We start from the raw sequence: 22517 nt of genomic DNA on the forward strand, positions 1-22517 counted from the left end.
TGCAGGTTTTAGTTCTGCTGACTCAGAATTTTCTGCAATACTTGAGCTCTTGTGTATGAGCCTGTACTGCTGTCAGGAATATAAATCACTGCCCCTGAGCTTCCCCTGATGCTCTGTGCAGATGACAAAGGTGCTGGGGCTGGGTTTACTCTTTCCATGGGCTCAGACACTTTGGTGTTTCTTGATTGTTCCCCTGGCCAATTTTATCAGAACCCAACAAGGGCGCCTGAGCTTGGGGAAGGCCTGGAGGGTTGTTCAGTGTGGGATTTCATAGTTACTCATTAGTTTTCTGTAATTGGAAGTGCTTTGGTGATAAAAATCAATGATCTGAGGTAATTAAAATGATGTTCTGTGGGGGTGAAGACAGTCTTTGCTTGAGTACTTACCTATTACAGGAAACATGTGGCTGAAAATGGCAATTGAAACCTTACCAGGGGAATGCAGGATCTATTACAGAGCTGACCAACAGCACCCAGGGTATGAGATAAAGAGTGTTTGTGGGGAGCCAGGAGAGGCCACTCCAGCTGCAGCTGAGGCCGTGGGGATACCTGCAGGGTGCTGTGCTTGCTGTGCTTCATAGCCTCATCAAGCAGGAGGGAAAAGCACAGGTCAGGAAAGAGCAAATCCTGGGCTGGTGCCATGGGAGAGGGTGAGGAGGGGACAGACAGAGGAGAGGAGCCCTGGGCAGGCAGGACTCGGTGCCTGTGCCTCGAGCCGTGCAGGCTGAGCTGCTCTCCCACCCCATGGGAAGTGTCTGTGCAGGACTCTGGCTCCTGAGGATCTACACCCATTTCCTGCAGACCGGGGGTGACTGGCTCCTGCCGTGGCTCCCTTCCCATGGACCGTGGAGTGGCAAGGTTCTGCCCAAAACGGGAGGATATTTTTGAGGCCTCAGGAAATGATGTAACTGTTGTGTGCGTCCTGCCTGGCTGGGCTGACAGAGGGGAATGCAGCCCTGTGCTCACAGAGAGCCCTGCAGGCTGGTACCAGTGCCAGGCCCCCTGAGAGGTGAGATCAACAGTTTACCTTTAGGCTTACTCCAGCTGATAAGTTTTTTTCTGGCACACTCAGCCCCTTCCATCTGGTTTAGCTATAATGTGAGGCCGCCTGGCAGTGGCTCTGCTTGAATGAGGCACTTCCCAGAGCTGAGGGCTCCTCCCTGAGAGGTTCCATTTGAACGTGGCAGCCCTGGGACCTGGGGCAGCAGCGAGTTCATCTCCCAGGAGCCCTGCACTTGCTCCAGGGATTTAGAGCAGGAAGGGGCACAGGACAAATATTTTAAAAAGGATTTTAAGGTAGCAGAGAGCTGTATCACGGTGAGGCTGGGGAGATCAAGGTGACATAAACCAGCAAAGGGACAGCAGATGGCAAGGCAGTGAAGCTGTTTGGGCTGTGTGTGTCTGAAGAATCCCTGATGGCATTTCCCACTTCGTGGCCAGGCTGTATGACAGGAGCAAGCAAGCAGGGAGCACTTGGCAGCAGTGTTTGCAGCAGTTTGCAGAGGAAGACTGGCTGGGAGGAGGAGATTCTGTGCAGTTTTCTTCCCAACTAAGTATTGTGTTTGTTTGGAAGCCGTTTACTCACAGAATGGCTGGATAAACACAGCTGTTTTTCAGCCCTGTGGCTGAGGCAGGAGGAGTTTGCACTCTGGGGCTGTGCTGGCTCACTTTGTCAAGCCCAGCAGGTTGTGCCTGGGTGTTCCCAGGGCCCTGCTGCACTTTGCCATTCCTGCTACAGCTGTTGTGTGGAAGGAAGCTGGAGTATTTGATTTTATCTCTGCTGAAAACCTACAAGAGAGATTATTCCTCAAAAGCAAGTGTCCTTATGGGAGGAGAATTATGTCAGGTGCTGTGAGCCTAGTCAACCTGAATCCTGGCTCTAAACCAAGTGTAAAACCCTGTTATATTCCAGCCATTTGGACTAACCTGAAAGTCAAAGCAGCTAAACCCACTAGGCAGCTCCCACTGGACAAAACCCTTCCCCTTTGCAATAAGATCAGAGGCAGAACATGAAAGGAAATGCTGATCTTTTCACTCTGCGATGCACAAGTCTTCTGGCTGGTGTGAGGGAGGCTGGGAAGAAAGGTTTGGTTTGTACCAGCAGCCAGGATTGAGGGATGCTGGAACAATTGGGACTGGCTTGTTAGCTTTTCATAGATGATTGATTTAGGTCAGCTGGGCGGTTAGCAAGGAATAAATTGTTAGTGACAGACAGGAAGAGACATGTCAGGAGTGAAGGCATATTCCAGCAGTGCTCATTAGTCACTGCTCCAAGGGGAAATGTTAAGGTATTTTATTTTCTTAGGGGGGGGAGGCGGTTGTGCTCCTTCCTATATGCAGGGGCATGAGGCTTCTGTCTCAGAAAAATGAATGTTTCTCTAGCTTGGCACACAGGGAAAAAACAAAACAGGCAAAACCAATGTCGCTTTTGGAGCCTGCATTGAGCAAATATCTGGTTCACTATCTGTCGGTGTTTGGTCTTCTGGAGTCCTGTAGTCTGCCCCAAAACAGATGGCAATACAGCAGAAGCACCTGCTTTTCAGTAATGCTGATTTGGGATTAGTAAAGCAGATAACTGCAGGATGGAGTCTGAATCTGTTAAACCTGCCACTGTAAAGGTAAAAACCTCCAGAAGGACCCTGCAGTACACTTGGTGCTCTCAGCTGAGTACTGTTCTGGATGGTCTAAAAGTAAACACTGCTGACAGGAAAAATCTACAGATACCTTGCCATGGCATACCATCAAAGTCCAAGCCCTGGGATTGTTCTGGTATGTGGTGGTCGTCGCTCCACCAGTGGGAAGTTGTCCCCATGCACAGTTCATGGGATTCCAGTATCCAGCAGTTCCCTTGAAAGCCCAGCTGTGGTTGGTGTGTGACAGATGTGGAACCAGTGCCCTGTTGTGCCACCCTGACCAGAGCCATCAGTCAAACCTGGGCACATGGAGACACCTCAGGGTGCCATGGTGCTCATCCCATTCCCTGGGTCACAGGTGTGACACAGACCATGTCAGTGGGGCTGTGAGAAGGTGCTGAGCAAATGCAGGGCTGCCAGAGCCAAGGCACCCCTTCCAATGTGGGCTGGGACAACAGTTGACTTGTTTCAGCAGTTATTATTCCATGGCAGCCAGGGTTTTGATTCAGTAATGGGTGTCCAGGGATACAGTATCATGGAATCATTAAGCAGAACTCATTAAATAGCTGGTTATTTTTAACAGCCTCTTGTTCTCAGTTTCCTCCACAGACTGCTGCCTCACCAGATGAACTAAAGGTCTATGCACTTTGGGAAGCTGGTGACACTTATGATCAGGTAAAGATAAAATAATTGACATTCCCCACTATATTTTTATTGAGCATTTGGCATTGTTTGCATCCATGTTTCTGGAAGTGGTACAGCAGATAGTTTTTCTCTATTGGTGTTTTCAACACCAACCTGTTTCCAGCTGAAAACAAGCTCATAACATATTGGTAATCATGTCAGTAACCAGCTCAGTGGCTATTTCTGAACCTGTGAAAAGAAAGGATTCTCCAGTGCAGGCCTCAGACCACGATCCAGTCCAAGGTTTTTTTTCCTTTTGATGGTAATGCAACATTAACCAGAGATTAGCAGGTGTATCTGTTTATACTTAAGATTAGGAAATGTTTACCTCACATGTGAGCATCTGCTGAGTTCTAACTGCTGTCATAGTAAACGAGGTGAAAGGGAAGATGTCTAAAGACCTGTGGATGGGCAGTGCAGTTCCTAGCTCCGTAGACTGAATACATTTTTATAGGAAGGAGGCAAGCACCAGCCAACCTCTTGCCTGAAGTGAACTCCCATGGAAGCATTTAAGAGGAATACATTGCAACACCTTCTTCAGTGTGTTTTTGTACCTTTGGGGGTGCTCCAGGACAGGAAAGGTGCACGTGTGGCCACAGGGTCTGGAGAGACCCCTGTAGAGCCCTGTAGAGGAGGATAAGGCACTGCTGGAGAGCGGGAATATATGGGATGGTTTCAGGATTATGAAGCAAGACTCCTCTAATGTAGTTCAGGGAATGTTTTGTACAGACTAAGGCACGTGCAGTTTTGATACAAAGATAGGAATGATTGTTCTCTGTGTACTTACGATACATTTGCTTTTAAAGCATCGCCAAGTTTTGCTCGAAATCTTTTCGAAGAACTACCGAGTGCGCAGGAATGTCATCCAGAACCAGCTGAGTCAGGAGTGTGGGGAGGATCTAAACAAGCAGGAGGTGGATAGAGTGTTAAAGGTAAGCTGCTGTTTACTTTGGGTTGATGATGGTTGAATTAATACATGAGTTTTAATGCTTGATTTGAGCAAAGGATTATATTTTACCTTGAACTGATAAATGGTAAGGATGATAGAACAGTTGATGGAATATGGACAAAGCCTGTGTTTGTTTTTTTCTTAAAAATGCACTTGTCTCATTCTATCTTCTTTCCCCCCAAGGAGTAATGGCTCACACATTATTTTGTATTATTGCAACAAATCTCTCCATCATCTTGGAGCAGCAGAGAATAGAGTGTAGTAAATGTGATACTTGAGTTATTTTTAAATAATGCAGAATTAAACATTAAGGAGGTGAAAGGGTTCTATCCAGTGCTCTGAGTTACCGACTGTCTGCTGCTGGTTAATGCTGAAGAGCACAAGTGCCACATGTTCAGAAGGAAGTACATTTTATTCTCTAGCAAGATATGCAGCTTTGCACAGAGCAAAACCCTGGCCAAAACCAGCAGGCAGAGGAGTTTACACATCTCATTGTGAATGTTTATTTGAATCCTTTCATCTCTCTTTGAAGAGGCATCATTTACTTGCTCAAGGAGTTTAAGGTATAAAGTACAGACCACACAAGCCATGGCTTTAAAAGAGATGCAGGATGGCCAAGCCGAAAGTTGCCAACTAATGTAATACTTTAATCATTGTGGCTGGGCCTTTGCTCACTGTCACCCACTTCAATAAGACAAGTGCTTAAGTACTTTATTACATTGTGATCTGCAAATGAATAATAGCATCTTTGAAGAACTACAGATCTGTTGCTGTGATAATAAACAAACTGGTCTTGCTTGAAAGAACCTGGTCGACTTACCAGTAAAGTAAGCTCAGACATTTCTGCCTGCTAGACAGTATTTCCTTTGGCTCCCTGTGCTGGGGGATTTGTCAGCATGAGCTCAAGTATCAGCTCTCCTGGAACATCTAGACAATGTACTGGCATTAGTTTTTCATGATGCTGTTGCTATTTAACAGATAACCTATTTCTAGAAAAAATACTTGCCCCTAAGTCATCAGGCATTGTTTTTATGTAAGTCACTAAGTCACTGGGTGGCCAGCTTTGTGTTGTGGCAGGCTTTATTGCCTTGAATACATTTGTCACAGGAGTAGGGGAAATTACCTTTGTTTCTGAAATAAAATTTAGAAGTCTGATTTAATGAAATGGGAAGATTCTCTGACTTCTTTAAGCCACAAGAGATTGGATTCCACTTCGAGTGAAATTGGATTTGTTGACTTCTATTTCCCCATCTGCCTGTGCTCATTTTTATACACAGAGGAACAGACTCATAGGGTTTGTATTTTTGCATTTGCAGATCAGTCTGCAAACCCTCTTTCTAACCTCTGGGTTTGTTTTTGTTACGGATGAGCCCCAAAACTTCAGAAACAAAGATACATTTAAGCTCCACAGCCTCAGTTCTGCAGTAATACTTTAGCCTGTGTTGAATTACCTAAGAGGGAGGTCGGAGCAAAAGAAAGGGAAGCCATTAGCTCAGAACTTGAGACTTTGTGCTCACCTAATAGAAACAAGGAAATGAGCCCCAAGACAACCCAATTCCTGCGCTCCTTTGCTGAGGTGCTCTCCTGCTGTAAGCATAGCATATGTGTGGTCACAACAGGGCTCTGAGGTTTGAGACTTGATTATCATAAAGGTTTTCTTAAAAGGCTTCAGATCCAGTGACTGCCCTCACTCTCCTGCTCTGTCCCACTGCTCCCCCCCCCAGTCTCTTCCCCTGAGCTTCAGCCCCTCTTTACCCCTCCAGCCCTCACACATCCTTGCCTTCCTCATCTGCCTTCTGCATGAGCCCCAAGTTCTCCCCCAGGAGCCACAGCTATTCCTCACTACCTTGGCATCGTTTGTGGCTTTCAGCCTTTGCCCCCGGTGTCCCCTCCATTGAAGCCATCTGTCCTTCAGGGTGGGGATGCCCTGTGCCCTGGGTTCATGCTCTCTCCTTGCACTGGAGAAGGGCTTGTTACCGATCATGCTTATTATCCCAGAGCCAGCCCGTTGTTCCCATGGCTTTATGAACTTTAGAATCATAGAATCTTCAGTGTTGGAAGAGACCTTTGAGATCACCCAGTCCAACCCTCAATGCAGCAGTAGCACTGTAACCACGAAACATCACCCAGCACCAGATCCAGACACCCTGTAAATGCCTGTAGGGATGGTGCCTCCACCATGCCCCTGGGCAGCCCCTTCCAGGGCCTGAGCAGCCCAACAGAGCCTTTCCCTGTCTCCCCAGGACTGCTGTGTCAGCTACGGTGGAATGTGGTATCTTAAGGGGACGGTGCAGTCCTGACAGCGGTGGCAGCGGTGTCAGGCGATCTCGGGGACGCAAGAGGAACCCACAGCAGGCAGCACAGCCGGAGCAATGCCGCGGCCTTGGCAGCCAGGCCGGGATCTGAGCTGCTCTGGGGCACGTGGGCATCGCGGGCAGCCACTGACATCCCAACACCCAGAGTTCGCATGGCCTCCGAGGCACAGGAGCCGCCGGGAAGGCACCATGGGACCCTGTCTACAGCTTGATTATCTGGGATTTCTAATGTATTGCAATTCTCCTTCTGTTTCGTTATGAAAAAATAAAACCATATAGTGACACAGACATGATGGAAAATCATGGTCTAAAACTTTATTTTGTAAGTAATGCCAATAAATTAAATTTGTTTACAAACATCCCAGTTTTTGTTAAATCCCTGGATGCTCATACTTCAGTGTGAGCATTGTCATAGCCCTTGCAGCCCTCTTCAGAGAGAGCAGGTAGTCATGTTCATGGGAATGTCAGACCTGGGAGGGGGGAACAAAATCACTGTCTGTGAACTCTGTACTACATAACCATTGTTCTCACCTGTTGTCTGTGAAATGAGTTATTTGGAGAAGTACCTACATCTGAAACATGGGGAACAACCACTGGATTTCTTCTGCTGGTGTGGGGTTGGTTTGAGGGACTTTGTGCATTACTGTATGTGACAGAGCAAGGTAAGTAGCTGAGGGCACCCTCTGGAAGGCATCCAGCTGTAGTTACCACACGGTAACCATGTAAAACCTCTATTTTGTGTAATTTTTAAATAAAATTTTATCTCAAAGGTCAATTCTACCCCACCTTGTATTTGTCCAAGAAGAAACAGAAGCTGCACCTGCTCTTTTTACATCCTGAAGGCATGGGGAGGAAGGACAGAGGCAGAGAGCAAAGTGCAGTGCAGTCCCTGAGCTCCCTGGGGCTGTGCAGCAGCAGGGACAGGGACCCAGCCCTGGTGGCTCATCTTGAACTGGCCTTACCTGCAGGAGTATCTGCTGTGGGCACTGCACAGCATGGTCACTGCTGCTCCTGTTCTCTGCTGCAGCTTCCATCACATGAGAAGCTCAAGGGGATTCTATTGATTTCATCTGCTTATGCTCAGAAAAGGCTGAGTTGAGTTGTTGACCAAAATAAGAAGATTAAGGTAGTTAATCCAGATAAGATTGGCTAAGAATATTGTTACCGTGCTTATGGCATTTCACATTTTGGTGGAAAATGGCTATTTCTTAACTGCTAAAACTCTACCTTATTTAATAGGTTAGTGTCATTTATTAACTGCATCAATAAAACAGGGATGTGTTTTATGCCTGGCTGGCACTGACCCAGTGGCTGTGGCTGGAAAGCTCTCTGGAAAAGCCATGTTCCATGAGAAGCTCTAACAAAAACCCAGCCTGGAGGGATTTGTTGCATAGCCTGTACAGGTAAGTGCTGCAGGACAGCCAAAACTCAGCAATGGCACAGGTAGCCAAGGGGGAAGTACAGTACAGAAGAACGAAGAAGTTCTGAGGAAATTTAATTTTTGGTATTTTTAAAGCATAGAAATTATTTCCATCTAAGTGCTCTAAATTAGCCAAAAGTAGTAAACCACTGAAGATCACCTATTTAACCAAAAATCTGGAACTGCTTTTGCATGTCTTCTGCCCAGTGGGTGTGGTTTGCCCCATCCCTAACGTGGTAAGGAACACTGGTACTGAACCACTTGGTGCCTTTCTCAGGTTACTGCTTTCCAGTCTCTGAACTGGGCTGAGATGGGTGCAGGTGCCAGTGACAGGACAGTAACCTTATGGCAGAGCAGCTTTTCTGCTTTCCCCACCCTCACCTCATTTTTGAACAGCGCTGACAGATACCACAACAATGAGGAAAAACAGTAGTACTTACTTCCATCTGGATTTCTGTCCTAGATAGACCTGTTCTTTTCTACGTAGTGCAACTTTTCTAAAATACAAATTTCATGGGAACTGCATCTGAGCTCTGTAGGAAAGATGGCAAGACTAGATAATGCAGGTGCCATCTGCACCAAGTTCAGTTTCCTGATTGGCACAGATGGATGTAATTACTACTTACGCATGTAGCTTGACTGGATTATTTATTTGCTTAGAAAAATATTCAGAAGATTCAGATTCCCATTTTTAAATAATTTTCAGACTGCAATACATGTTTTAGAGAAACTCCCACAACGCGAAGTCTTAATACTGCACCTGAAGGACAAGCTGAACAGAGAACAGCATAAGGCAGCAGAGCTGCAGCAGCAGCAGCTGGACTGAAGCTGAGAAACTCAACATTCTGGGTCAAAGGTTTGGTACCTCACAGCAACTCTGCAGGAAGCTGCTTCCCAAGAATTGCTGGCCACATTAAGCTAGGAGACCCTTTACAAGGAGAAGGATGTCACCTTTCATTGTGCCTTTTTTCTTCCTCTTAATTTCTCTGCATTCTAAAGAACAACCTCCATGTTGTTTTTCAGAAATTAAATACTGTATGAATTATTATTAGGGAGTGGAAAAGGAGAGGGCAAACAAGAGTGTGGTCCCATTTTCAGTAGGATATGTGCTGGCGGTGTTGTGTCCGTCCTCCCACCCCCCAGGCAGCATGGAATAGGTCCAGAGAGGCCAACACTGGAAGCAACAGACAAAACAATAAAAGGTTTTACCTCGCCTGTCTCCTCAAGCACTTTGAGTTTGTGGTATGCAACATTAAAAGCTACTCCACTATGTCAATGCTACTTCTAAAGTTAAATAGCTAAATAACAACTCTCTAACTTACCAAATACACATTAAAATGTACTTTGCAGACATTCCACCGGAGACCTGTAGGTCCCAAATAACACATAGTCAATTCACAGTATCTTGCCTTAAGACAAAGTGCCCTACAAAGGAAACTGTCTCTAAAAAGCCACACAAACTTTACATCAAATCCTTTCTTAGTAGGAAGACATTTATATTAATCTGTGGGAGAGCTTAGTGATTGTGAAAACGTGGTATTGGCTTAAAGCAAGCACAGCTTTCCACCACCCTGCCAAAGCAAGATCAGCTGGACCGTGCCCCTCCTGGAGCTGAGGAGATGCTGCCCTGGGACTTTGCTTTTGTTCATTTCCTACATCATTGTAGTCACAGGGCTAGATCATCCCTGTGAACCAAAGGAAAGCTTTAATTTGGTTCTTGTGAGAAATTCAGAGTTCTTAGCTCTCTTATTTCTGAAGTGGACTAAGGAAAGAAGTGTCAGTCACTGCTCTGGCAAGAGCTGAAGTGCAGTATGAAGTAGTAGTGTAGGATTAAGCTATGATGTTTGTTTGTTTTACAACCACTAGTTTGTGTGACAGTGCTAAACATTAAATCTACTGCTACACAGGAACAGGGAATCTAGCTGATAACTAACTAGCTTGTTAACTACAGAGCTACCAGCCAATCCAAAACATTCATTTTGAGTGTTCAAGAAACACATCAGATTAAGGGGTCTTCTGACATTCATATGAAGTGTGTTCTTGACTACAGATAAGGTTACGGCTGAGATGAGAGAGTCTTGTACTTCGCTCTGTGTTCATCTATTTCTTCTTTTGTTTTTCTGATACAGCTAAAAATCTCCTTGAATAGTGCTTTATATTCAGGGGGAGCATTTGTGGAAGAGTCACTTAGCTCAGCAATTGTGAATTCGTGATTGCTAGCTGAAAGATCATACTGGGTGTTCCCCACATTTAGGTCTTTGGAATACTGCTTCAGTGTTTGTACAGCCTTGTGTTTCAAAGAATCTTCATCCATTTGACACTTCTTCAAAAGTTCCTCATACTTCACTTTCAGAGCATTGTACTGAGCATCAACTTCATTGAGTACAGAGATTCCTCGCTGCTTCACAGCTTCAGCTCTCCTAATACACGTTTCTTCATGGCCCCTGAGAATGTCTGCCCCAGCAGCACTGCTCAGGAGGCTTTCACTGCTGCTCCGTTTCAGTGCCTTCTTCTCAAGCTCCGATACTGTCAGAAGTCCATCATCTCCCAGGCTCTGACCAAGCTCCCTGTCCAGAGATTCCTTGAATGAAATGAAAAAGGATTCTGGAACCAATTTCTCTGCATTATGGAGCGCATTCTCAGACTGAAGTATCTGTCGCATTTCAGCTACTTCTGCTTCCAGCTCCTCCGCACGAGCCCTATACAAGTCTGTATCAACCAGCCTCCGCTCCAGGTCACAGTTTTCTTTCACCATCAGACTGTATTCCTCTTCCATAGTTACCCTCTTCTCTTTCTCTAGGTTCAGCTGGGCTTGCAGAACTGTCACTGCCTTCTTCAACTTCTCATTTTCTTCTTCTAGAGGACTTAGCTGACTATCCATCGAAGTAATCTTTTCTGCAAAGACGTGATCATAAACAAAATACCTGCAGAAACAAAATAAGGATTATCAAAAACAGAAGTACAGCTGACCACACCTAAAGTTTTCCTGTCCTGGGTAACTAATGGCATATTTAAACTGTGTGCTAACACACTTCAGAGCACTAACAGGGGCCATTGCATGAACCAATCAGACCATTTAGTAATCAGAACAGAGTTTGTAAGGACTTACATGCCATTGAACCAAGCTCACAGCTTAGGGAGAATGGCAGCTTGTCAACAGTTCCATGTTACAGACAAGCTGATTGAATAATACCAGTTTAAATTATAATTTTAGATACAAATTGCCTCCCTGTACCATGCAGTACTTTCTGACATTAATTTCTTCTACAGCACTCCACTCTTGCAACTTTTGTCACTATTGATGTAGAAACAAGTGTCATAATTGACAAAGCAATGCTGGAGGCTGGTATTTTCACAAGCCTTTGGCTTTCAAGGATCCACCTGTCCTTTGAATTGTGTAGAAATAACTTCTTTTTCGATTTATCATTTATTCTAGAGTATTACCTCCATGTAGACACAACAACCTGTTCTGTCTGTGGAGGTGCTTCATTACAAAATTGCCCTCTAGGCTTGCAGTTAGTCTGAGCTTTTACCAGGTGATTGTCCTGATGGCCCCACTATGGCAGTTCAGCTGGGTCATATGGCTCTGTATTTAAAAGGCAGCCCAGCACCCCAGGCACCGTTTTCCCAGCGTAGGTGTCACTTGAACCAGCTTAAATTTGAAAAAACTACAGAAATATCCACGGATATCCGAGGACAGAGTAAGTTACAGGAAATATTTTGCATTTAGTAAGTTTGTTTTTCAGATTATCTGCTTGCTTTTATCTGACTGATAACACTGGGGTGCAAATTGTTGTAAGTTTTCTAGGCTACCATTTGAAATGGCTGGCTCTGGGGAGAAAGTGGAGCACTAATACTGGTGTGGTCTAGAAGCAGGCCATAAGTAATGACAGTACCACACAGCAGAGATACTTTGCTAGTTGTGAACATCAGGTATTCTCTTCTCCCAGCTTGTCTGGTATCTGTGATCATGTCTTAGATTTTAAAGTTTTGCTTAAAATAGTTTCAGTGTTCTTTACTATGTAAGGTAAAAAGTCTTACTGGCGGAGGTCATACAGCTCCTTCAAACATGAGAAACTGTGCATTGATCTTGGCTGCTCAGATCTCTCCTGGTTCATCCGGCCTCGTCCAGGCTTTTTCAGTTCTTCCACTTGTCGCTGCAGGTCATCTATGTGTGTTTGTAGACTTTCAATAGTCTCTGTCAAGCTAAAAGGTGGAAAGACCTTTAAATAAAACTAACCTTTCAATTTGCCAGTATTGTAGAACACCACTAGACAGAGACAGACACCCAGTAACTACACAAATACACCTGGACCGCTCTTATTGATATTGACAGCTGACGGAGGGAATTTGTAAAAGTTTATTACCTTATTATCTTTTGTTGTGAAGCTCTACTCTCTGCAACCAGTTTTTGATTAGTGTCCTCCAGTTCTCTTGCTGTCACATCCAGCTGTTCATAGACTTTTGCATGCTGGTCATTCATCTGCCGCAAGAGCTCCACTTGCTTTGTGAGGTACTGCAAGACAGTTCTGCTGTTACTGGTTTACTCCTGAAACACAAGCTACAGCTCCTAAGCTGTGTTTTGTTCACATTCAGAGAGAAACTCCTGAGTTTTCCAAACACAAATTCCCAGGTTTGCTTTGGTAAGCAGAAGAGACACTATCAGTAACTCACTAGGCAGTTTGCCTTTGTCGTGGAGGTCACCCCAGGCTGATAAAGCAGCCCTTTTACCTGGAGGAGCTGGGTTTGATGGTGCCAGCTGTCCTTATCTGTGCCAACTTCTGCATGGGGCTGTGCTGCAGTCAGCACTGATAGAGCCTTCAGGCACCAACACACCCCTTACCTGTCTGCTGTGTCCTAAAGGCTGCAGTGTGCTCCAACAGAAGTTTCTTAACTGTGTTGAACCAACAACTTTCTCAGCATTGAAACTGAAATACTGGATAGCACCATCCATAATTAAATGTATTTTCAACTAAGCCTAAGTTCTTCCAGTCTGAAGCAGCATTGGGTTCAGCAAGGCAGAATTTAGGTTGTGGTCACTCTAAAGACAGTACGTGGGCTACTCACATGAAGTATTCTCAATCCTCTTGGGTTTTATAATTAACTACATAGACTGTTTAGTTTCCTGAATAATGTCAGAAAGCTTGGAATTCTTGGACTAAGCAGTCCACAATCACCTACAATTCTTAAAAAAAAAAGTCTTATATTCTCCCATACAGGACATGAGCATTTACATGAGACACTTCTTTTCTATTTGAGTCTAATCCCCTAATATTTTGAAATATTTTTTTATTATACAGAATTTGTATTTTACAATAATCTGTATTGCTACACATTACTTTCTTAAAACTAAGCTTCAAGTAGGAACATCCAGCAAACCCCTAGGCAGAATTACATCTCTTTACATAGGCCTGTTACATACTCAAAACTTCTAATATTCTACTTAACCTTTTACCTCATTAAAAGATTGGTGGGTTTACATTTTAGGCAATCTAAGAACAGATAATAAGTTAATCTAGGACTAGTAACTGCTCCATACAGACTTCTAGGAGATCAACATGATAGCTGTTGGCTAGATCCTTTTTGTAGCCTGTGCACACATGACACAGGATTTACACAAAAATAGAACATAGATTAGCAGTGGAATCTCAATGTGACCCATTTCAGATTAACTTTCCCTATTGGTTAGAGTTGAAGGAAGGAGCTGGAGATCCTCAGACTTTCTTCTGCAATACAAGTGTGGCTAAGCACAGGAGCCAAGGATTTGGTGCCTGAAGAGATGTTGCCACTTATTACAATGGGCTTTTGCAGACACTTGAGATGAGTGGAAGGGGTGAAGCACCATTTCCTCCACCTTCCATCTCCAGTATCTTCAGGGCTGGTACCCAGTTGGCCTGGTATAACCAGACCACCATGATGTAATAAATAGAAGTTCACATCTATGTCCCCTACAACCAAGCATCTAACATGAAGCAGCACCTTGCATTCTGGCTCACAGAAATTGGATACTGTTAGGATTTCCAACATCTGAGTGCTGAGAAGAGATTCAGGCAGAAATAAAGTTGCTGTTTCCATGCAACCTTTATTACATCTACAGTGATTAGTTAGTGGCACACGTGTCAGCACAAAGGTCAGATATAATGATCCAAAGCTGTAAAATGTTTAATATTAGTATTTAATATACAAGATGTAATCTTAAGCACACCACAGCCTTTGACCTTTCCCTTACAGTGCAGACAAGGCAGTGCCATATTTCAGAATGATTTCTCAGCCAGTTTTAGACTTTGCTACCTGTGAGATCCAAATTAATAGGAAAAAACTCCCAAAGATTTACATGGATATACTGCACTGAAAAAGCTAGCACAGAAATTCAGCAGAGTAGCTACAGGAATAGCTGAAAGATCACATGTAGGTTACAAAGGCAAGCACTTGAAAATTGGGAAAAATGAAGCATAGAGACTGATTATGCCATTTGCACATGCATTCTGTGCAACTGGGTATCCTGTGATCCCACAAGAGACAGAAATGTTGGTATGAAAATAATAGACTGAACTGCTTTAAACCTTGCATATGCAAATTTTATTCCCATTTGTTTCAGTGAATTCCTGTAACAATTCCTCATGCCAGTATGCTGATTTATTCAGTTCCTCAACTGGAGGATTTCTCTGGGTATTTGAACAAGGGGTTCATTTTCCCTTTTCTGCCAGAAATCCAGATGCAAAAGAAACTTCTTTGGAGGAAGAAAAATTTTGTGCTGCTATTACATTTTTAAATGGCACTGGGGAAAGAGAAAAGATTGAGACAGGAAACAGGACTGAGAAGACAGCATGTTGCTACAGCAGATACAAATACAGCCTTTAGCTCAACAATCTGGGCAAAGAAAAAGTGCAGGCACTATTTATAAGTCAGAAGCACCACATAAACTTTCTCCCACTCTCTCCCTCTCCTCTTGGAAGGAGCTAATAGGACAATCCAATACACATCTCCTACCCTCCTTGATGGAGAGGAGGAACGAGATTGAAGGGGTACCAGATAAAGCCTTCAAATAGTAGTATTGGCAAAGTCTTGGTAAACCAAGACACTAGAGAAAAAATTAATCTGTCATATCTGAGTTTGGCTGACCACACATGTACTTGACCCTGCAACACACCAACTATAGATCACTGCTGGAAGGACATTTGTGACACTTCTGGAGCTGAAGCTCTCTTATGTTGCCTATAAACATTGAACCACCAGAACAGCTTAAGCAAATAAACTGGCTTAAACCAATAGGATATTGCATTCTTAACAGCACTAGACTATTTCTGTAAATCAATGTAGCTTAGCAGTAATATATTTTCCACATTTCTAGATGATGTTAAAATACAGCTGCTTATTAAGTAGCTACAGTTGATCAGCCAGGTTAGTTGCCTATCACAAAGTTCTGGTGTGTTATTTCAAAAGGTGTATTGTAACTCTGCTAAATACTTTCTTAAATATGGTTGTCCATACAAATACCTCTTATACAGTATTTGTATAGCACCTTTGAAGTGTTTTTCCTCTCTACACCTTAAGAATTGATCTTTTTTAAAAACTGTTCATGGCAATGAGGTATTTTCAGTCTCTGCATAAGTAAATACATCTTCTAATGCTGTGGCAATAATATAAGTGTCAGCCATTCCAACCATTGTATCTCAGCATGAACAGGATAGCAAGGATTACAGTTAGCATGTAATAGAAGAAAGAGCCAAGAGATGAGGTATAAAACAAAAGTAACTTCTAAAAACACGCCCACAAATCAAACCTGCACTCAGAAATTGCTCACCACTTACTAAAAATGCTGCATTTGTGTTGACTACTTCAAAGATAACTATAATTCTGTAATTATTAAGGTTAGGATTCTTTCAGTTACTTGTTGCCCCTACAACAGTGAGCATTTTCAGTCTGAAGTTGCAGCTGTACAAGATGCACATCTCTAACTGCAGTACTGCTAGCACAAAGGAACTCAGATTTTGTAAAAATCTGGTACATACCAGTCACAGCCTGTTCCCTGTGATTCACACCAGAACCAAACTGAAATGCTGACTACATTTTCAGTATGTTGTCAGTCAGCAAAGTCCTGAATATTTAATAATTTAATTATTAGAGACCATGCATTGCCCTCTAATAGCTGAAAAAAATCTCATTATGCTGACAAATGCTAGGTCTGCAAGAATACAGGCAATATTAAAAAAAAGAGAAATTGCCAGAAATAGCCAGGTTTTTTCACTCTATTACCTAATGAAGAGTGGTTTTGAAAGTATGGTCATGTTTTCAGTTTTTTTGCCTGGAAAATATGGAACAATATATCCACTATATCCTATATTTAGATACTACTTCAGTGGGATTTTTTTTTATGGTTTTTGTTGTTTGGTTGGTTTGTTTTTGGGCTTTTTTTTTTTGTCCTTGCAGGGTGTCTTTTACACTGAAATAGACTTTAGCTCCTTTTATCACAGCACAGTGTACTGGAAGTACATATCTTCATATTTTACTTAAATCTCACTTCTGCACTTATCAGCATTTAAATTTCAGTGTTGCAATCATTCTCATGTAATATTTTAAATTATTCATGTATCTATTGTATTTATTTATTATTTATATAATTTACTGTTATTTCACCTGCAAGATCAGCAAAGTTTAGCAATAAAAATAACTGAAGTATCTTTTCTGTAAAAACCGAAAAATACCAGTCATTTGTCATTAAACAAACCAAATCCAACATTTAGTGGCACAAAGCTTCTGGTCATCAGGGAAACAGTTCTAAGTATGAGCCATCTATACCAGTTCTCAAATTCCCAAATTAGCAGAAGTGATGAAAATTTGTTCAGTATTTTCCATTAGATGTCAAGAAATTCAGATCTTAACTTAAACACTGTATGCTGCAGGTCTACATGCTTTCACACGGGGATCCTTTAGATATTTTACCTCTATCTCCTGCAATTGCTCTTGATTTGTTGCATACATTTGCTGTAAGGATTCTTCTAGTTCAGTGTTACGGTCCAGTAGAGTCTTCCCAAGCTCAGCAGCAAGGTGAAGATCTAAACAAAGAAATCATGTTTGCGTGTAAGTGAGAGAAACAATGATGTAATCCAAACTAAAGCCCGTTATCAAATACTTGAGGTATTTTCTTATTGGTGTTATAACTGCTCCAAGTTATCTCCAGTACCCAACATGGAAGTTAGCTTTTACCTAAGCAGAATATTCATCTACCATCTCTAAGGCAAGTCTAAGTCAGCCCTGTGACCCAGAGACACTCTAATGTCATGAAGCTTCCTCAGTTCCTCTGTGGCCCTTCTGACACACCCCACCACATTCACCTCCCACACAGTGCCCAGTCTGCACCAGCTGTGCCCAAGGTCTCTTGGGCTTCACCCTCTTTACAGCACCCAGAAGAATAAGCATAGCAGACCCTGTAAATGTTGATCAGTCTAGACCCAGGCCAAAGCGGATGAACTCTTTATTGACTTGACTGTTCCTCCCCATTACCCCTCTACCAGAGGTAGAGTCACTCAGGATCAAAGTGAAAGTTTCAGATGCTTTTTATGGTGAAACAGTAACATCAAAAGACATAAAATTGATGGAGACTTGCAGCTATTCTGCTTTTCAAGCTCATAAACCCAGGTGACAAGAACTGTTTCATATGCTCCAAAACATCACTTTAAATGTCATTTATTCTCAGGCATTTAATCTCAATTTCACTCAGTCATCTTCAATCACCTCCAGGGTGTAGTTGTTGCAAATTAAGAAATAAGTCATCTGAACACTCACCTCTGTTCTAGAGGGAAGCTTGATATTTGCTCAACAGCATCAGAATTGCTAGATATTCTTTATTATTACGTTGAAAGACAAGTGTAATTTAAAAGTTAACATAATGTGCCAAAGTAATAAATCTTGGTATTAGTGCTAAAATAGTAGTTACTCTGTAGAGGGTACAACATGTCAAGGATTCAAGAGATTACTAGAAATCTCTTATTTTTCACCTCCTTCCCATCACATGACTCATGACCTGCACGCATGCAATATCACCTAGTTAGTTCTCACACAGAACTTGTATTATTAATCAGAAAGAGAAGAAAAGTCAAGAAAAACTTCGAGTCACCTCAAGAAGCCTTAAATTAATAAACAGGAGACATGTACTGCATCATCAGTTGTTACAGCCAGAGAAGAAAACACATTAATTCCTTTTTCATTTGATTGCAATGCCCTTTTTCAACATATTATGCTACCTCTTTCCTGCCCCCTCTCAGTTATCTTATCAGCTAGGAACTGTAATACATACAGTACTGCTCCAAGATTGTTTTGTGCTAACCTTCAGTTTGGCAGTCTGTCCAAAATGATTACTCCATCTCCACACATACGCCAAAGACCAAATTCAGACTAACAAGGACAAGTCAGTACAAACATTTGTCTATGAAGCTGTAGATGTCCAATTCTGGCAAAACAACAGCTTGCTATTCTTTACACATTCTTTATAGCCACAATGCATTGTTTCCTACCTTAAGGTCAGATTCTTAGCATAAATGCCATAAAAATTATTTAAAAGAAATCCCACTGCATGAGAGTTCTTCAGTTTCAAAAGATGTACAATTAGAAGGCACAAGGCATATTGGTCTATACTTAGGAGTTTATCCTCACATCACTTTTTCACTCTAGCACCACACTTAATGAAGCAGGATTTAAAGTATTTGGATAAGAAAACCTTAAGGCATCCTGCTTAAATTTTTCCCATTTGGTAAACAGATTGCACATTGTTTACCCATGGACAGAGTAACTCCCAGTCAAACACCAAGCTGTTTGTTCTATCTCATTACAAGAATACTGTAGTCTTCAAATTCAATGAATTCATTATCCTATAGAAAATGGAGTCCTGCTTCACAAGTTCTTGTACTGCACAGATCTTTACTTGGAGACACCATCTTTAAAACAATACTAGCATCATTCAAGGCAAAGACTAAATAGTCTATTATTTTAATAGAGTAGAATAAGAGCTTTAGAGAGGATTTAGGATTATGCTAAAGACATAACGCATAATGGAATTACTACCATTTCCCTTCCCAAAGTGAAAGTTTGTTTTCATGTTTAAGTACATTTAGGAGTTTATAGCTTCATTCTTAAATGCCCCCTCATCTACTAATCAAACAGCACATACCACACAGTACTTGGAATACAAGGTGAATAATAGAATTCATGTCATACTTCACACTCATTCTGTTTGTTAGATTGGCAGAAGCACAAATGGGTTTCTATGGGAGAAACACTTTTATAATTAAGGCAATTTGTTTCTGAGGGGGAGAATACAAGTGGGAGTGCTCAGAAACATACAATAAAACCTTAACTCTAGAGAAAGCAAGTACAGAAAGAATTTCCTCTCTTCTAAAATTCAGAAATTTTTTTGCATCCATTTTTCTTCATTGTCAAGTACCTGGAAGCTCTATAAAGAGCAAATTTTACAAGAGAGATGTGACATGTATGTTTTCCAGATACAAAATGGAAAGTATTAATTTACATTTCTCTGGAGAGAGTTACAGTAGAACAGTAGAAGCAAAACTGCATTTTCTGTTGTAAATTTATGTAAAGCAACAGCTAAATTCTGACAGACATGCCTTTTCCCTTTTCACCATAAAGATGGAAGCAGAGAGGTTTTTAATAATGCAAAATGCGTATGTACAGATCTAAAGATCTTCGTTTTAGTAAATCTGATTAGTTGTACTGGTGTTTAACGGCTCCATCATAAATCTCCAAAATAAGACTTCAAAGATGTCTTCTGATGTAGAACGGCCCTCACTTACCAGTGGTTCACAGTCTCTTCTGACTGCATTACCATCATTGAAAAAAAGATAAAAACAGCATCAAAATCCTTCTCTTCTACTTTTTCATAACCCACCTAACAAAATTATTCAGAAAATTTTCAATCTAAAATTAAGTCTATTCTTTTAAACAGCAAAAGGCACTAATTGTGTGATATGTATAAGTAAGCCTAGTGTGTTTATTTAACTGTAAAACAGGTTTTTTTCTACTTAGCTTCCTATTTCCTATTCTGTATTCAGAACATCCTCTGTCCTGTAAAAGTGAGGAACAGCAAGATGCAAAAAGAGCTGTCCATATAAAAAAAAAATTTTTAAAGGTTAGTATACTTCAGCAAAACACTGCAGAAGGATGGCTGTTCCCATCCTCACAAGAATTCCATGAGCACTCGATGCATGAGCAGTATGCCAGAAAAGCCCATCTCCACTATCAAGGAAAAAAATCTTTGGTACATACGAAGACTGTCAAGGTTTTCTGAAACCCCTTCCCTAATTTTAAGTTTCAAAGACTGACTGACAAGGACTTCAAGCTTGTTTCAGGATGCTTTCTAATGTTTTACAAGCTAGGTTCTCATAATCATACTCATCAGTTTTTAAACATGCACTGATTGTTTGGGTTCTGAAGAGTTTCACGAGACCTAGATAAGCGCTCTTACTACCCTGTTTACACACATCCGTGTGTCTTAGCAGCAGGAGGAGTAGTATGCTTCAGAGTCCAGAAATAAAGTACAGCACAACTTATTTAAAACGTTCCTGAAAGGAATTTCCTCTTTGCATTTCAACTTCTCCATTGCTTTATTTTCCTCCATTTCCTTTTGGCAAGTCTATTTGTGGCTTCCATTTAGGCTTGTAAAGAGAACCCCCAAAAAAAGATTGTCCACATGTTGAGAGTACATTAACCAAACCTCCAAAATGCACTAACCTCTAGAATGGAACACTGCTTCTTAAAAGCTAACAGCAGAGTCAATTGGTGATTATTTCACTAATTTTGATTAAAAGGTGAATGTAGAGAAACATCAAGAAGACAAGAAGTCAGTTGTTATACTTGTTGAAGTCTCTTTGTAGGTCTTCTATTCCATAAACACTGACATAATAAAAACATTACTGAATCATGTCTTCAAATTTTTCACTCTCTTCCCTTTGACAGCAAACTGTAGTTTCAGGATCTTATTTAAACTGATTTGTTTGTACCCTAGATCCAGGAAAACGTCAATTTTGGGTGAAGAGTACCTAAATACAGCTTTCAAACAGTCAGCTATTTTATATAGCATACAATTAGAGAGACCTGGTCCCATCTCAAAAAGAGTTTCTGCTGTCAGATGCCTGTTCTCATTGTGAATACTGCTTAGCTTTCTCTATGGTTTATAGTATAGAAGCACCCACCAATCCCAAGAATTAGTGTATTTCAATATGAAAGCAAAACGTGTAAGACTGGAGCAGGTTTGCAGGAAGCCAGTTCACAGCTTTGAGATGGCCTTTCAAAACAAACTCGGGATTAAGAACAAAAAGTAGAACTAAGTAACTTAAGTAAATACCAGTCATAAATGCCACTAAGCTCTTAAGGAAATTGCACATTCTTTCCGTATCATGCCTGTTAGAAGATTTTTCATGCTAATATACTTGTATTTCTGTGTCTCCTTTCTCATTTGTGAAATGAACAGCATTTACCTCTTGCATGTGGTGTTTTAAGAGCTACTGATGGAATTACATACAGAAGCTATACATGTATATTTCTGAAGCACAGTGGAGTTATATGATTTTTTAATAAGAAAAACTAAAGAGCTATTAATAAGGAACCTACAAACTAATTGAACACTGCTACGACTACAACTTCATCGACTGGAAACCCTTACAAAGAACTCAACAGGGCGCAATAGCGCATCCTATCCCGATGCTTCCAGCCCTCTCCCTTCACCTTCCATGCAAGGTGCAACTTTTCGCAGAGTCGCTTCCCCCGCTCCGGGCGGAGAGGGACCCCGGCACCATTCAGCTCGGTTGCCGCACCTCCTTCCCTCAGACAAAGACGGCCGCAGTCGTTACCGGTGACAGCGATTCCGCGGCGGCGGGAAGCGCGGCCGTGCGGGGATCCCGGGCTCCGAGCCCGGCACGACCGCGCGCCCGCCGCCGCCGCCGCCCCCGACCCCCGAGCGCCCTTTCCGCCGCCCCGCCCGCCGCCCCTCGCAGCCCCGCACCGCCGCTGCCTCCTCGCCGCCCAACGCGGCCCCTTCCCTCACACGCCCTCCTCGCCGCAGCCCCTGCCCTCACACACCCCGCGCACGGCGGATCCCCACAGCCCCTTGCCTCACACGCCCCGCTCAACGCGGCTCTTGCCCTCGCCCTCGCGGCGGTTCCCCACGGCGCCTTCCCTCACACACCCGGCTCGCCACACACCCTCTCACACGCCCCCCGCCGCCGCCCCGGCTCACCTTGCTGCAGGTCCTGCTGGTCGTACCAGGGCTCATCCTCGCGGATTTCGAACTCCTCCACCAGGCTGTCGGCCAGCATCGCGCCCCTTCCCCTCTAAGGCGGCTGAGCCGGCGGCGCCCACCCCACGATCCCCCTGCGCCGAGCGGGGCAGAGCGAGCCGGCAGCCGCTCCCCGCCTCAGCAGCCGCCTTCGGCCATTGCCGAGCGGTTCCGGACTTTGCCGAACCTCTCCCCCTTCTGGCCGGGCTGCGCCGGCGGCAACGTGGCAG

General features: G+C 42.9%; 2 protein-coding genes across 2 annotated transcripts in view; one reads left to right on the forward strand and one right to left on the reverse strand.

Moving 5' to 3' along the window:
- Positions 1 to 6898, forward strand: part of POLR3E (RNA polymerase III subunit E) — a 28386-nt gene extending 21488 nt beyond the window's left edge. The window contains exons 19-21 of the mRNA XM_058850088.1: positions 3230 to 3307; positions 4123 to 4248; positions 6509 to 6898. Coding sequence (XP_058706071.1) covers positions 3230 to 3307; positions 4123 to 4248; positions 6509 to 6565 — 261 coding nt within the window. The 3' untranslated portion in view covers positions 6566 to 6898. The remainder of the gene's footprint in view (positions 1 to 3229; positions 3308 to 4122; positions 4249 to 6508) is intronic.
- Positions 6871 to 22498, reverse strand: CDR2 (cerebellar degeneration related protein 2). Its single transcript, XM_058850092.1, has 5 exons — positions 22249 to 22498; positions 16944 to 17056; positions 12368 to 12516; positions 12042 to 12206; positions 6871 to 10924 (listed from the first exon to the last, which is right to left on the reverse strand). Exons 1-5 carry the CDS (start codon positions 22325 to 22327, stop codon positions 10057 to 10059), a joined length of 1374 nt encoding a protein of 457 aa, XP_058706075.1. The 5' UTR covers positions 22328 to 22498; the 3' UTR covers positions 6871 to 10056.
- Positions 22499 to 22517: the final 19 nt, after the last annotated feature.

This window comes from Poecile atricapillus, chromosome 14, assembly GCF_030490865.1.
Source record: "Poecile atricapillus isolate bPoeAtr1 chromosome 14, bPoeAtr1.hap1, whole genome shotgun sequence".
Lineage (NCBI taxonomy): Eukaryota > Metazoa > Chordata > Aves > Passeriformes > Paridae > Poecile > Poecile atricapillus.

Bases quoted from the DNA above. Each gene is read 5' to 3' on its own strand.
- CDR2 (XM_058850092.1), bottom strand. From the start codon at position 22,327: ATGCTGGCCGACAGCCTGGTGGAGGAGTTCGAAATCCGCGAGGATGAG. The intron at 17,057-22,248 runs GTGAGCCGGGGC...TTCTTTGTTTAG, and splicing joins CCAGCAGGACCTGCAGCAAG to ATCTTCACCTTGCTGCTGAG. The intron at 12,207-12,367 runs GTAATAAACTTT...TCCACCTTTTAG, and splicing joins TCACAACAAAAGATAATAAG to CTTGACAGAGACTATTGAAA.